At 43.1% G+C, this 15,639-nt stretch overlaps 1 protein-coding gene across 3 annotated transcripts in view; it reads left to right on the top strand.

The window, feature by feature from the left end:
• Positions 1-213: 213 nt before the first annotated feature.
• PANK2 (pantothenate kinase 2) overlaps positions 214-15,639 on the top strand; it is a 37,940-nt gene continuing 22,514 nt past the window's right edge. For 2 of the 3 annotated variants that reach the window (XM_059705634.1, XM_059705633.1), the window contains exon 1: positions 214-627. In XM_059705634.1, coding sequence (XP_059561617.1) covers positions 357-627 — 271 coding nt within the window. In that variant the 5' untranslated portion in view covers positions 214-356. The remainder of the gene's footprint in view (positions 628-15,639) is intronic. The other variant, XM_059705635.1, reaches the window with a different exon arrangement.

The following is a 15,639-nucleotide window of genomic DNA, read 5'->3' as shown; positions in this document are numbered from 1 at the left end:
CCGGAGCCCCTCCCTCGCTCCCTGCACCGCCCCCCCCGTCCTGAGAGTCTTTCATTGGACGAACTTGCAGTCACTCCACCTCGAGTCAGGGAGCCGATTGGACACGAGGCCTGCGGGCTGCCCCCAGCCTGCTGGGATTGGCTTGCTGCGCGTTGTCGCAACGGAAGAGGCGGCCGGCCGAGGGTGCGCCTCTGCTCCGGCTGGACTCGCCGAGGAGGCAGCGAGGGGCTGGCTTGGGTGGCAGCAGTGGCTGCTGCGGATGGGAGCGGGCCGGCTGCGAGCGCCCATGGAGCGCCACGGCAGGGCCGCCGCTACCTCCGCCTCGTCGACCCGGGAACCGGCGCCCGAGGAGCCAGATGGGCGGGGGCAGGAGCCGCTGCGGCGCCGGGCGAACAGCACGTCGGTCCCCGCGGCCGGGACCTCGGCGGAGGGAGCCAGGCGGGACCGGCACGGCTCCTACAGCGGCGGTACCTCGGGCTCCCGCCAGCGCGTGGAAAGCCTGCGGAAGAAGCGGCCGCGTAAGTGCCCGGCGGGGCGCCCTCGCGGCTCGCCCTGCCCCCTTCCGGCACGGCCGCCGTTTTTCCCGCGCGGTCGCGGGGGGACAGTGCCCCCGCACGGTGGTCCCAGGTTGGTGCGTGGGCAGAGGGCGGGTTGGAGGCCTGGGGCCCCCGCACACGCCGGGGCTTCGGGGTTCGGCCCTCGGGCGCGGTAGCTGCTGGTCGGCGTGGAGGGCTCCTTCCCAGACCCCTCCTCCCTCTTAGCTCCCTGCACGTTCTTGCACCGCGAGTCGCAGGATTTCATCTTGGAGAAGGCTTCTTCTGACTCGTCTCCACTCCCCCCTCCCCCCAAGTCCTTTGCATCCCCAATGTCTGTCTGCCGTGGATTTTCAAAGAGCTGCTCTCCAAGACGTTACATCTCTTTTTTTTTGTCTGGAAATTTCGGGCTTAATGGAACATGCTTAATTGACCCTTGAGTTGCTGCAAGGCTAAGACTGGATTCCGTGTTCTGTGCACCAAGCTTTGGCTGCCCCCCCGCGCCCCCGTGAGAATTCGGGTCATCTTTCACCTAGCTACCTCCTCTATATTCTTTACATCTATTTGCCAGAATTCACAGTTCAGGACTGGAGCATTCTGGGCATTAAGGCCTTTTATTTTGTTTGTTTGTTTGGAGGGATTCTAATCTTCCTGAAGCTCGCCCTGGGAGTTGGCACACGCTCTTCCCAGAGAATCGTTTTCTCCATTTTGTTATTAGTTTCTTTTCCCCGTGTTCAGATCTAGCCCAAATATTTCCTCCCCATTATACGTCTTCAGTTCAGGCCGTCTGTCTAGCACCATTGATGCAGTTGAAAGTATCCGCTGTCCTGATACTCTAATATGAGCATTACAGTATAGTAGCATTTTACATACGGTTAGACTTTTTTCTTCCTGTTGTAGCCAAATTCCCATGTCAGGAAATCAGCTTGTTTTAAATGCAGATTATGAGAGTGAAAGTGGCAGGATGAGTGAGGTTTTTTTTTTTTGTTTGTTTGTTTGTTTGTTTTTGGGATGGTCTTGTACCTTGGTCCGGCCACCCAGTTGCTTTACTTTCAACTTACAGGATTTGGATCATTAAATGCAGCCCTATTTTGCTATGAAGAGTTTGGGAGTTTTCAGTTATATTGTCTTTTCCTGCCCTCTTAGAGAGCTGTGGAAAGCATCTGCTCTCAACCTATACCATTTTTAGGGCCAATTTACCTGGTTTGTGTTTTACTTGAGGAGCACCTGATTTTTAAGCAGTGCAAAACATTCGATCCTTGATGGTTTTGTGAATCATTGGATATGGATGCAAATTCCAGAGATTCAGCAAATAAGAATCACAGCCCTATAGCTAGTTGTCTGCGGCCATTGGCCACAAGGATTCTAAATAAGTATTTTTTGAGTGTTGCTAGGGCCAGGCTCTCTAAAAACTTTATTTTTTAATGAAAAAATTTTCAGACACTTCTGAGAGATTTAATAACTCAGTAGTCCTTACAACTCTGAGGTAGGTGGTAGTATTCCATTTTACAGATGAGAAAACTGGGGCCCATTTACCTGGTGTCAAATGACTAGTGAACAGAACTCTAAACTCAGGTATTTTAGCTTCATAGCATCTTCTCTTGACCTCCATCATCTACAGTTTGTTCATGTTCTAGTAGATATTTCTTCATTACTCTAAGAGCAAGCATAATCATGATCTTTTGTGTTCAAGGTTTTCTTACTTGAGGTGAAAATTTCAAGTTATAGTGTACTTCCAAATTTTGAGCATAAAAAATGACCCGGGGAATTAAAAATGCAGATTCCTTGGGTTCAGTTTTCTTTTTTTGTATCAAAATCTGAAGAGGGTTCTAAGAAGCTCCTCCTATCATTCAGAAACAGGTGACACCAAAGACCACTCTGAAAAAACAGTGGTTTCGTGGGCAGTATAGGGGGTGGGGTAGCATTATATAAGGTGGTTTTGAAACTTCTTTTAGGAACTAAGACAAATATGTCGAAGGATTTATTTTGTTGTCGTCTGCTGTTTGGTGCCATCAGGTAGAGACCTGCTGAAGAAATAAGTAAAGTATTGTTCTTCCTCCCATTTGCTCTTTCTGTACTGTGCCAGGATGCACCTGTTGGAGGGAGAGGCAGCGTGTCACACTGCTGAACCCTCCAAGAATATACAGTTGATTCTGGAACAACACGGGCTTGAACTGCATGGGTCCGCTTACATGAGGATTTTTTTCAATAAATACTTGTACTGTTTTCCATCTGCAGATGCAGAGGGCTGAGTGTGTGCATTGATCTGTGCCATTTTATACTTGAGCATTCTCACGTTTTGGTATCTGGAGCGGGAGGTCTTGGAACCACTCCCCCTTAGATATTGTGGGACAACTAAGTTTTTGGGGAGTCAAGTTATATGGATTTTTGACTGCATGGAGGTCAGCACCCCCCCCCTCCCCCAGCTCCCCCATGTTGTTCAAGAGGCAACCTTGGCCTGGCTGGTGTGGCTCAGTTGGTTGAGTGTTGTCCTGTGCACCAAAAGGTCACCAGTTTGATTCCCGGTCAGGGCACATTCGGGATGTGGGTTTAATCCCCGGTTGGGGCGCATGTGGGAGGCAACTGGTCAGTGTTTCTCACATCAGTGTCTTCTGTCTCTCCCTTTTTTTTTTTAGGTCTTTCTAAAATTAATAAAAACATTTTTTTAAAAGCGGCAACCTTACTTTGTTCTTAACTTTTGATAAAATAAAGACTAAATCTGTATTTATTATTGGGAGAGTTGGGTATGAGGGGATGCCACTTTTCTTTGGAGGTTAGCAAACATTGTTCTGACATTATTACAATAGTCTAAAGGTAGAATACTACTTGTCATTTGAAACTAGCATGAGCTATTCAGTTTATCTTAGGAGTTCTTGTGGGCTCTGGTTATAGTCATGTTCTGCCACACATGTTCCCTACAGGAGTGTGGTTCCCAAAACTGTCCTCATCCCAGACTTAACACATCACAGTCATTAGGGTGAGGCTAGGCATGTGTATGTCTAAGAAGTTCTTTATTTTATTTTTGAATAGTTGATTGTTGTTTTTTTTTTTTTTTGAGAGAGAGGAAGGGAGAGGGAGTGAGAAACACCGATGTGAGAGTGAAACATCCATTGGCTGCTTCCTGAACACCGCCTACCTGAGATTGAGCCTGAAACCTGGGCATGTGTCCTGACTAGGAATTGAACCGGCAACCTTTTGGCACAGGACGATGTCCAACTAACTGAGCCACACTGGCCAGGGCTCTAAGAAATTCTTTAAAAGTTTTAGATTAGGTGGAGTATGTATTTTAGGATTGAGAGAAATACCAAATAAAGATTGGTTTAAAATGATGGAAACAAAGATGCTAATGATGGTAACATAGTGCTTACTTGTTGATGTTAGAAACTATGCCAAATATTTTATAAACATCTCATTTAGGTCTCACAATTATCCCTTGAAGTAGATATTTTTTCTTTTCTTTTTTAAAAAATATATTTCTTTATTGATTTTAGAGAGGAAGGGAGAAGGAGAGATAGAAACATCAATGATGAGAGAGAATCACTGATTGGCTGCCTCCTGCACACCCCGCACCAGGGATTGAGCCCGCAACCCAGGCATGTGCCCTTGGCCGGAATCGAACCCGGGACCCCTCAGTCCACAGGCCGACTCTCTATCCACTGAGCCAAGCCAACTAGGGCGATATTTTTTATTTCTAACGTCCAGATAAGGAAGTAGGCTCCGTAAAATTGTCCCTTTGTCCAAGGGCATGCAGTGAGTTAGTAAGGGAGATGTATTTTGGTTCTAGGTGTCTGAATTCAAACCCAGTGTTCTTGACTTACCCCGTTTTGGAATGTGATTTAATCCAGAGCAGTGGTCTGATATGAAATCACTCAGAAGTTTAAAGAAACTCTCAACACGCACCTTTTAATTTTTCAAATTTTAATGAGGTATGATTACATACAGTAAAGTGCAATTTTGGCAAATGTATATACTCATGTAATAGGAGAACATTTTAATCAAAGGCCCCAGATATGCAGGAGATGTGAGAACCCAGGATCAGAGTGTTCCATAGCAGTTGTGGGGATGAGCTGGCTCTTTCAAGGTGACTCCCAAGCAGGTTGTAGTTGCCTGGGAGATCTTTTGGACTTAACTGATTTTGGGCTCATCTCAATTATAGAATATCCTTAACCTCCATTAGTTTAGAAAATAAAGCTTTTGTTTGTAGCTTGATAATTTTAAACTAGAAAATGGATTGCTTTTCCTTGGCTTTGGGAGAGCATCACTGTTAGCAGAATGGAACTGGTGCTGGGTCCTGGGGAGACTGCCCTTTATCAGATGCAGTGTTCTGTTTTCAGTTGGGGAATTAGGAAGGGCTGCCCAATAGAAGCTAGGGAAAAGGTTAAATATGTTGCTTTGTAGCCCATTTTTGAGAGACAAATGGCTTACTAACTTTAAATGAAATCGAAGTAAACATGACCCTTCTTTTGGATATATAACATATATAAAACATTAACTAGGTCCTAAAAATAGTCCCATTATGCAACTGTATAAAATAAAATGGTACATTTTGTTATTTAAAGGGACCTTTTGTATGAATCATGTATTTAGAAAATACGATAATACAGTTATTCAGTGTTGGCATCCCAAACTTCTGTTTATCTGGGGGAACCATAAGCAAGAAGAGATGTGTGTTATTAAAAGTAATTGCTTACACCAATCAGAAAGGATATATGCACCCATATGTTCATAGCAGCACAATTCACCTTAGCTAAGATCTGGAAACAGCCCAAGTGCCCATCAGTAGATGAATGGATTAGAAAACTGTGGTACATCTACACGATGGAATACTATGCTGCTGTAAAAAAGAAGGAACTCTTACCATTTGCAACGGCATGGATGGAATTGGAGAGCATTATGCTAAGTGAAATAAGCCAGTCAATGAAGGAAAAATACCACATGATCTCACTCATTCATGGATAATAGAGACCATTATAAACTTTTGAACAATAATAGATACAGAGGCAGAGCTGCCTCAAACAGATTGTCAAACTGCAGCGGGAAGGCCGGGGAGGGTTAGGGGGCAGGAGGGAGGGGGGTAAGAGATCAACCGAAGGACTTGTATGCATGCATATAAGCATAACCAATGGACATAAGACACTGGGGGGTAGGGGAGGCCAGGGGATTGTCAAGGGCGGGGGGGGGGGGGGGAGGGCACACATGTAATACCCTTTGTAGTACTTTAAGCAAAAAAAAAAAAAAAAAGAGTGAGGAATCTAGAACCACCAAACGTGGGTTCAAATCCTAACTCTATCATTTGCTTAAAAAAAAAAAAAAAAGTAATTGCTTAGACCTGGCTGGTTTTGCTCAGTGGTTAGATCATGGGCTCTCGGACTGAAGGGTCTTTGGTTCGATTCTGGTCAAGGGCACGTACCTGGGTTGTTGGCTCAATCCCTGCTCCAGTGGGGCACCTGCAACCAATTGATATGTCTGTCTCACACCCATGTTTCTCTCTGTCTCTCCTCCTCCCTTCCAGTCTCTCTAAATCAATGGAGAAAACATCCTTGGAAGAGGATTAACAACAACAAAAAGTACTTGCTTAAAAACATTTTGAAAGGAAAGACAAGGAACAAGATAGTAGACTGTAGACTGTTGGAGAGGACCTTATAAAGTAGTGGAAAGAATGACTATCTTAACTTGTCATTTAAAAGATCAATGATGTTCCTTGGGCTTAAGTTTATTTATAACTTAGCATTTTTTAGGTTCATAACTTTTGTTCAGGTACTTTTCTTTCTCAATTTATGTCAGTGAAAATCCCCTGTTTAAAACAATGGCCTAAGTTTTGCTGTCTAAAAGGGAAAGTAATTGCCCTGGCCGGTGTGGTGTGGCACAGTTGGTTGAGCGTCCTCCCCTGTAACAAAAGGTCTCTGGTTAGATTCCTGGTTGGGGCACATGCCTGGGTTTCTGGCTCAATCCCCAGTGGGGGCATATAGGAGGCAGCCAATTGATGTTTTTCTTTCTTTCTCTCCCTCTCCCTCTCTCACTAAAAAAAAAAAAATCAATTAAAAAACATTTAAGAATGAAAGTCATCTTGCAGTTCTTAGTTGTCTATATTAGGTTTTGTGTGTCTATATTTTCTGAATGTAAAGTTTATTATTGAGCCTGCTGATTTTATAGCATTGTATTTTCTAAGTATCTAGCCCCTGAGTTAAAACTATTTTGTGAATAAGAATAATTGTTATATCTTTTTTATTAATTAATTTTATTGACTTAGAAAGGGAGAAAGAGAGAGACAGACAGACATCAGTGTGAGAGAGATACATCAATCGGTTGTCTCCTGTACGTGCCCTGACTGGGGATTGAACCTAGTTATGTGTCCTGACTGGGAATCGAACCTGTGACCTTCTGGTGTATGGGATGACCCTCCAAACAACTGAGCCATACTGGCCAGGACAAAATACAGTTTTTTGTTTTTTAATTTATTGATTTTAGAGAGAAAATAGATTTGTTGTTTCACCTATTTATGCATTCATTCATTGGTTGATTCTTTTTTTTTTAAGTATATTTTATTGATTTTTTACAGAGAGGGATAGAGAGTTAGAAACATCGATGGGAGAGAAACATCGATCAGCTGCCTCCTGCGCACCTCCTATTGGAGATGTGCCTGCAACCAAGGTACATGCCCTTGACCGGAATCGTACCTGGGACCTTCTAGTCTGCAGGTCGATGCTCTATCCACTGAGCCAAACCAGTTAGGGCAATTGGTTGATTCTTGTACATGCCCTGACTAGGGATCAAACCTGCAAACAATGCTCTACCAACTGAGCTACCTGGCCAAGGGCCTAAGATAATATCTTTCAATGTGAGGACAAGGATTGCTGTGTAGACCAGCCTAGGGTTTGCGTTTACAATATCTTAACCACATGTTGGAGAATTAAGAGCATTTTTATAGATCATATATTTCCCATTGGAAAGCATAGCAGTTGTTGGGACCTATTATGAGAGACATTGTACTAAAGATGGTTTTACATAAATAATCTGTGAGGGATAGTTTAAATTCTTTCTAGAAATGTGTCCTGTGTCAGGTATAGATTGTCTAGACTGAGTATTTTGGAGGTCTTAATATCAAGAGGTCTTAATATGCAAAGGGCTGCAAACAGACTAAAATATCAGTGAAAATTAATGGAAGGACTCACTAATTATATATAACTAGAGGCCCGGTGCACAAAAATTTGTGCACTCGGGGGGGAAGGGGGGTCCCTCAGCCTGGCCTGTGCCCTCTCCCAGTCTGGGACCCCTCGGGAGATAACGACCTGCTGGCTTAGGCCTGCTCCCGGGTGGCAAAGGGCAGGCCCAATCCCTAGGTGCAGCCCCTGGTCGGGCTCAGAGCAGGGCCGATTGGGGAGTTGGGGTGCCGCCCCGTCATGTACAGAGCAGGGCAGATTGGGAGGTTGTGATGCCACCCTCAGTCACGCTCAGGGTAGGGCCATTTGGGGGGTTGGGGCACCATCCCCTGTCACACTCAAGGCAGGGTCGATGGGGAGGTTGCGGCGCCACCCCCTGTCACACACAGAGCAGGGCCAATCAGGGGGTTGGGGCACCGCCCTCTATCACCCACAGAGCAGGGCCGATCAGGGGGTTGGGGCGCCACCACTCTCACACTCAGGGCAGGGCCGATGGGGAGGTTATGGCTCTACCCCATCACACACAGAGCAGGGCCCGTGGGGGGGGGGGGTTTGGGGAGCTCCCCCCTATCAGGCACAGAGCAGGGCTGCGGCCCCGCCCCCTGTCACGCTGATCCCGGTGCCAGGAGGCATATTACCCTTTTATTATATAGGGTAGAGGCCTGGTGCATGGGTGGGGCTGGCTGGTTTGCCCTGAAGGGTGTCCTGGATCAGGGTGGGGGTCCCCACTGGGGTTCCTGGCCAGTCTGGGTGAGGGGCTGAGGGCTGTTTTCAGGCTGGGAATGACTGAAGTTCCCAACTGCTCCTTTTTTTCTTTTTTTTAATTTTTTTTTTATTCTGGGCCAGCTTTACCTTGAGGCTTGGCTCCAGCTCTTAGGCCTCCGCGGCTGAAAGTAGGTTTCTGGCCTTTGCTTACAATGTTGCGAATCTGCTGGCTGAAGTCCAGCGGTATTTGTTACAATGTTTCTTAAACTGCCCGCTCAGAGGCCTGCAGCCGCACGGGGGGGAACGTTGGTTTCCTCCAACGATCCTCCTTCACTGAGGCAAGCAAGCCTCATGTTAGTTTCAAGCTGCCTGGCTGCCGGCTGCCATCTTGGCTGACAGTTAATTTGCATATCTCGCTGATTAGCCAATGAAAAGTGTAGCAGTCATACGCCAATTACCATGTTTCTCTTTTATTAGTGTAGATAGGTGTTCTCTTGATGAGATATGAGAAGTGTGATGGTATAGCAAGAATTGCTTTGATTTTTCCATTCAGGAGCACACATTATTTTGAATAAGTATTCATTATATATAGTATATAGTATATAGTATATGTGGTAGTCTCACAGTGAATGATAGGAATCTAAGCCCCTTTAGATAGGCTAGATGCCTATAAATAACAGAATTGTATGGCCTGAGACAATTTCCTTAGCCATTATCAGAGAGTATATGTCTAGTTGACCTCCCGTGCCTCTCAGTGCCTTAGTTCTTGGATTAGAAAAAGGCTTTGATCAGTAGTTCAGAGAAAAATCCAGAAACCATTAAAGGCTATATACCAAGGAGATGAACTGAGTACTCTCGTTGCTTCTATTTTTTCCTTATATGTTGTTAATTTTTATTTAAAGTATGTGAGTTTTATTAAACTGCTTTTTAATTTTATTTTCTTATTAACCCAAGAATATGTATTCTGTGCTCTTAAGTTGGTACAGTTACCTTTGAGAAGATACTTGTTAAAGGATTTAGGAAATCTTGGTTTTTGAGTCCCACCTCTATCTTTCCTTGACTGTGACCTTGGGCTCTTTTGCACTGTATTTATTTATTTATTAAAATATATTTTTATTGATTTCAGCGCCTAAGGGAGAGGGAGAGAGAGATAGAAACATCAATGATGAGACAATCATTGTTGGCTGCCTCCTGCACGCGCCCTGCTGGGGATAGAGCCCGCAACCCAGGCATGTGCCCTGACTGGGAATTCAACTGTGACCTCCTTGTTCATAGGTCAATGCTCAAATCCCTGAACAACGCTGTCTGGGCTTGCACTTTAGGTCTTAAGCTATAAAGTGGGATGATTATAGTACTTAACTTGATAGTCATTGTAAACATTAAATGAGTTTATGTAATAAAGTCCTAATAGTGTTTGGCTGTTAATAGATGATTACTTAATGGCTATGTATTAATGTTTTATTAATCTAAGAAAACAGGCAGGAATAAGGCTTCATTTGCTTTAGGCATTACAAAATCTTCCATTGGTTTTAGATACATGTCCAAATCTTCAGATTCCATTCCTGTTGATGTGAATGTTTGTTGGTGGAGTGCTGTGCCTCTTTACTACCCATTAGGTTGGCATTATACTAAAGTTGTTGGTCAAAGAATAGCACTGCTAGTAGGAAAATGGGAATTTGAAACTTCTTGCTTCAGTTACAGTCAAACTTCAGTTCTGGAAGTCTCCTATCTCTTGATCAGTTCGGTTCTCGAGCAAGTTTCACTGAAAAAATATTTGTTGTGGAACAAAACTTCAGTTTTAGACCTGACAACCCTTTCATGCCGGTACCTCACCAGGACAAAAAGCATCTCAGGCAACAAAGGAGAGAATGTGTTTGTTGCTGGTGAAACCATTAGCACAATTTAAAAACATACAGAGACCATCAAGAGTGCTAATGTTGCTAAGGGTGTGAAAGTACTCATAAGACAACAATCACAGGCAATTGAACAGGTAGAAAAATTGTTGATTTGGATAAACAAAAAGCAGCCTGTGACAGCATTTCGGAGGCAGTGGTATATGAAAAATTCTTTAAGGCTAGTAGGGGGTGGTTTGATCAATTTAAAAAAAAGTAGTTGTTTATAGATTACTAGAGACCTGCTGCATGAAGATTCATGCAAGAATGGGCCTTCCTTCCCCTGGCTGCTTGGCACCGCCTTCATTCTGGCCCAAAGCCGCCTTTCTGCCTTTGTTCTGGCCTGGAGCCGCCTTTCCGCCTTCCCACGCTGCCACTGGCCCAGAGAGGCTGGGGTGGTGTGGAAAGCCTGCGTCATCGCCATGGCGACGCAAGCATCCCGCCCCACCCCCGGCCGCTTGCTGCCTGTGTATGCAAATCAACACGCCATCTTTGTTGGGTTAATTTGCCTACTCACCCCTGATTGGCTGTTGGGTGTCACAATGGTATGGTCAATGTGCATCTTTCTCTTTTATTAGTGTAGATAGACAGTACATTCGAGTCGTACTATATATAAAAACGGTTAAAATGGAATCATTTGGGGGGTCTGGAATGGATTAATTAAATTTACATTATTTTTAATGGGAAAAAGATTTGGTTTTCTAACAAATAACTTCTCAAACAGCCTTCTGGAATAAATTAAGTTCAAGAACTGAGGTTCCTTTTTTTTTTAAAATTCATTTTTATTGATGTCAGAGAGGAAGGGAGAGGGAGAGGGAGAGAGAAAGAGAGAGAGAGAGAAAAAAATCAATGATGAGAGATAATCATTGATAGACTGCTCCCTTCATGTCCCACACTGGGGATCAAGCCTGCAACCCAGGCATGTGCTCCGACCGGGAATTGAACCATGACCTCCTGGTTCATAGGGTGACGGTCAACCACGCCGGCTGGGCACTGTTGCTTTTTTAAGAGTGAGAAAACTTTTTGTTCTGCTAGGTGCCAGGGATAGATGGACTTTGTGTGGTTCTTGCCAGGTTGAGTTAGTCTTGTTACTGGGAATAGAATTTCTGTTGGTATAAAAAAAATTCAGGACTCTCCCTAGGATTGAGTTAGAATGGTTGCTGAGGAGTCAACCACAGTGTTCTCTTTAGAATTTCATTGACACAATTATTAGATTAATTTGGGGAAAATTGAATGATTAATAATGTTTAATTTTCCTTCCTGGAACAGGATACATCTTTTCACTGCTGTGTCTTACAGCACACCATTTTAATAGCTATCATATATATTTAGTATTAAATTTATTTCTAAACATTTTATGACTTTGTTGTGCATGGCATTTTTATGTCATTTTCTTGTGGTTTTTCTTATAGGGGAAAAGCTATTGGTATTTGTTTTTTGGTAACATACTAAAATTTTTTTTATTCTGTTGGTTTGATTTTCTTAATTTTTTTCTTTTGGAATATATTGAGAAATCAATGCTTTTTCTCCTTTAATTTATTAATGTAAGCAAGCCTCATTAATTGAATCTCTAATGTGAAAACTGTCCTTGCATTCCTGAGAAGAATCTCTTTTGGCTGTGGTTGTGTTACTCCTATTGCATAACTCGATTCTATCTATACTAATAAAAGGGTAATATGATAATTAGACCAGATAGACCAGACGTCTTCCGGATGTCCTCTGGACAAAGCCACAGTGGTGGGGCCGAGGCAGAAGCAGTTAGGGGAGATCAGACAGGCAGGCAGGCAGGCAGAGTGGTTAGGGGCAATCAGGCAGGAGGCAGGTGAGCAGTTAGGAGCCAGCGGTCCCGGATTGCGAGGGCCACCCCCCGCCCCCCCGCAAGAATTTCGTGCACCAGGCCTCTAGTTCTATATAATAAAAGCCTAATATGCTAAGTATCTAGTCGTCCAGTCAGCCATTCAACCAGTCAAAGCGTAATATGCTAATGATGTGCTAAGGCTGCTCAACCACTCGCTATGATGTGCACTGAACACCATGGGGCAGACCCTCTGGCCGCTAGGTTAGCTTACTGCTGGGGTCCGGCTGATTGGGACTGAGTAAGATGGGCCGGACACGCTTTGGAGCCATCCCATGACCCCTCTCTGGCTGGCATCCTCCCTCCCCAGCCCTGATCGTGCATGGGTGGGGTCCCTTGGCCTGGCCTGCGCCCTCTTGCAATCCGGGCTGAGGGGACCCCTCCCCCCCAATGCATGAATTTCATGCACCAGGCCTCTATTTGTTTAATAATTTCATGCTTTTGCATTTGTGTTGTGTGTGTGATACTTTTACAGTTTCAATATGAGGTATGACTTAGGAATTTTTCTAGGTTTTTGTGTGTGTGTGCACGCGCATGTGCGTGTGCCCCAGAAGCTCCTAAAGTTTTTCATGGAAACCATTAGGGCCTGGTGATTTTTTATTGTTTTGTTTGGGTGTTATATCTTAGCAGTTCTTTTCTGTGTTTTCCACTTTATTTTAAGCCATATTTTGTACTCTGTTTTTTCTAGCTAATCCCCTGTTTCAGTTTACATTTTAAACTTACTGTTCTAAAGTTGTATATAAACTTATTTGGATAATCTGTTATGTATTCTTTCTTCTTTTTTTAAAAAATATTTTGTATTGATTTCAGAGATGAAGGGAGAGGGAAACATAGAAACATCAATGATGAGAATCATTGATCGGCTGCCTCCTGCATGCCCCCCTACTGGGGATCAAGCCTGCAACCTGGGCATGTGCCTTGACCGGAATCGGACCCGGGAACCTTTAGTCCTCAGGCTGATGTTCTATCCACTGAGCCAAACCAACTAGGGCTCATCTTTTTTTAAATTTTAAAAGGAAAAGCTATATCTTCTCTTTTTTCTTGGTATATTTATCATAAAGTTGTCTGTTTTGATGGCTGTTTGAAAGCTTGATTTTATTGATCAATTCTTGTGTGGCTTTGTTCATGGTGAAGATATTTTTTCTAATCTCATTTACACCTTGCATTTATCTTTATTACTGTTTATTTTGGCTCTGTTTAGTCTGCTTATTCTTTTTCTAGCATTTCAAATTTCATGTGACATTTCCTTTTCAAATTGTATGCGACATTTCCTTTTATTCAGTCTTTTCTTGTTTTTGAATACATTTGATACACATTTAAGGCCAGAAGTTTCCCTTTGAGTATCACCTTGGGTATATCATATTGTTTTTTATGTAGAGTGATCTCATTGTTATTCATTTTAAAATGTCATGTGTTTTGATTTTCACTTTAATCTCAGAGTTAATAATAGTAGATTTTAAAATTTGTAGGTGGATACATTTCTTTGTTGGATTAATTTCTAATTTTGAGGTATTGTGGAAAGTAAGTGTGGTTTGTTTTTGTTCTTTAGAATTTGAGGTTCTTAGTGCAGTTATCTTTTGTCAATGGTTTATGGGTATTTGAAAGGAAAGTATCTTTGGTTTTTTGATACAGAGTTATATTTGTGTTTAATAAATCATATCACCATATTAGCTGTGATAGTCAAATCCTCTGTAAAGCTTTATTTGTATATATGTGCAAATTTCTGAGACTTGTGTCATTTTCACACTGATTTTTAGATTTGTCTATTCTTGTTTTTAATAGATATATTTTTAAAATTTTATTTTTATTAATTTTCAGAGAGCAAGGGAGAGGGAGAGAGAGACAGAAACATCAATGATGAGAGAGAATCATTGATCGGCTGCCTTCTGCACACCCCACACTGGGGATCAAGCCCACAACCAGGGAATGTGCCCTTGACTGAAATCGAACCCGGACCCTTCAGTCTGCAGGCCAGTGCTTTATCCATTGAGCCAAACCAGCTAGGGCACCCTTGTTTTTTTGAAGTATGGTAGGATAATTAATTTTTTATATAATGACATAATTCCTTGTTGTCCCCTTTCAGTGCTTTTTGTTTGAATTCTGTTTAGTCTCCTAGTATTGTATTTGTTTTCTGTTAACATTTGCTTGATACAGTGGAGTAGCATTGTCCAAGCATTTATTTTGCTTATCCAAATTCAACTATATAAATGCGGCAGACCAATTAAATAAATGGTGCCAGTGATTTCTACCCACTGATTTAATTAATGAATATGTATCCTCCTATATAATAAAGAGGTCTATGCAAATTAACCCTCACACCCTCACAAGATGGCTGCCTACAACCAGGCTGGCAGGGGGTTAGTGAGGGATGACCAAACGACTGAACAAGCAGGCTGTGTGGGGCAACCAGGCTGGCAGGGGTGCAGTTGGGGGCGATTAGGCTGGCAGGGGGGACAGTTAGGGGTGATCAGGCCAGTGGGGGGAGGGGGGACAGTTAGAGGCGACCAGTCAGGCAGGCAGGTGAGCGATTATGAGCCAGCGGTCCAGGATTGTGAGAGGGATGTCGCATTGGAGAGGGTGCAGGCTGGGCTGAGGGTACCCTTACTCCCCGTGCACGAATTTTGTGCACCGGGCCTCTAGTGTGTATGTATGTATGTGTATGTGTGTGTATATATATATATATATATATATATATATATATATATATATATAAAATTCCTAGTGAACATAGGGATGAGAGTTGTGAATCTTATTCTCTTGGTAGGTCACCTTTCATCTTGGAGGTGTACCTTTCATCTTGTGAGCGTAGCCCCTGTTAAATGCAGTGCTGGTCTTGAAACATAGGTTTGACTTTGACAGTACCATGGTTTCTATATGTACTAGTAAGTCAACTACTCTGTCAGTCTTCAGTGAGGTGCTTAAGATTTTTTCTATTTATCTTATTATTTTTTTAATTAAATCTTTATTGTTCAGATTATTACAGTTGTTCCTCTTTTTTCCCCCCATAGCTAACCTCCACCCGGTTCCCAACCCACCCTCTGCCCTTACCTGCCCATCCACTGTCCTCATCCATAGGTGTACGATTTTTTTCCAGCCTCTTCCCGCACCCCTACACCGCTTTCCCCCGAGAATAGTCAGTCCACTCCCTTTCTATGCCCCTGATTCTATTATATTCACCAGTTTATTCTGTTCATCAGATTTTTTATTCACTTGATTTTTAGATTCATTTGTTGATAGATATGTATTTGTTGTTCATAATTTTTATCTTCACCTTTTTCTTCTTCTTCCTCTTCTTAAAGGATACCTTTCAGCATTTCATATACTAATGGTTTGGTGGTGATGAACTCCTTTAGCTTTTTCTTATCTGTGAAGCTCTTTATCTGACCTTCATTTCTGAACGATAGCTTTGCTGGGTAAAGTAATCTTGGTTGTAGGTTCTTGATATTCATCACTTTGAATATTTCTTGCCACTCCCTTCTGGCCTGCATAGTTTC

Source organism: Myotis daubentonii, chromosome 8 (genome assembly GCF_963259705.1).
Source record: "Myotis daubentonii chromosome 8, mMyoDau2.1, whole genome shotgun sequence".
NCBI lineage: Eukaryota > Metazoa > Chordata > Mammalia > Chiroptera > Vespertilionidae > Myotis > Myotis daubentonii.
This window is presented reverse-complemented; position numbering and strand designations above follow the sequence as displayed.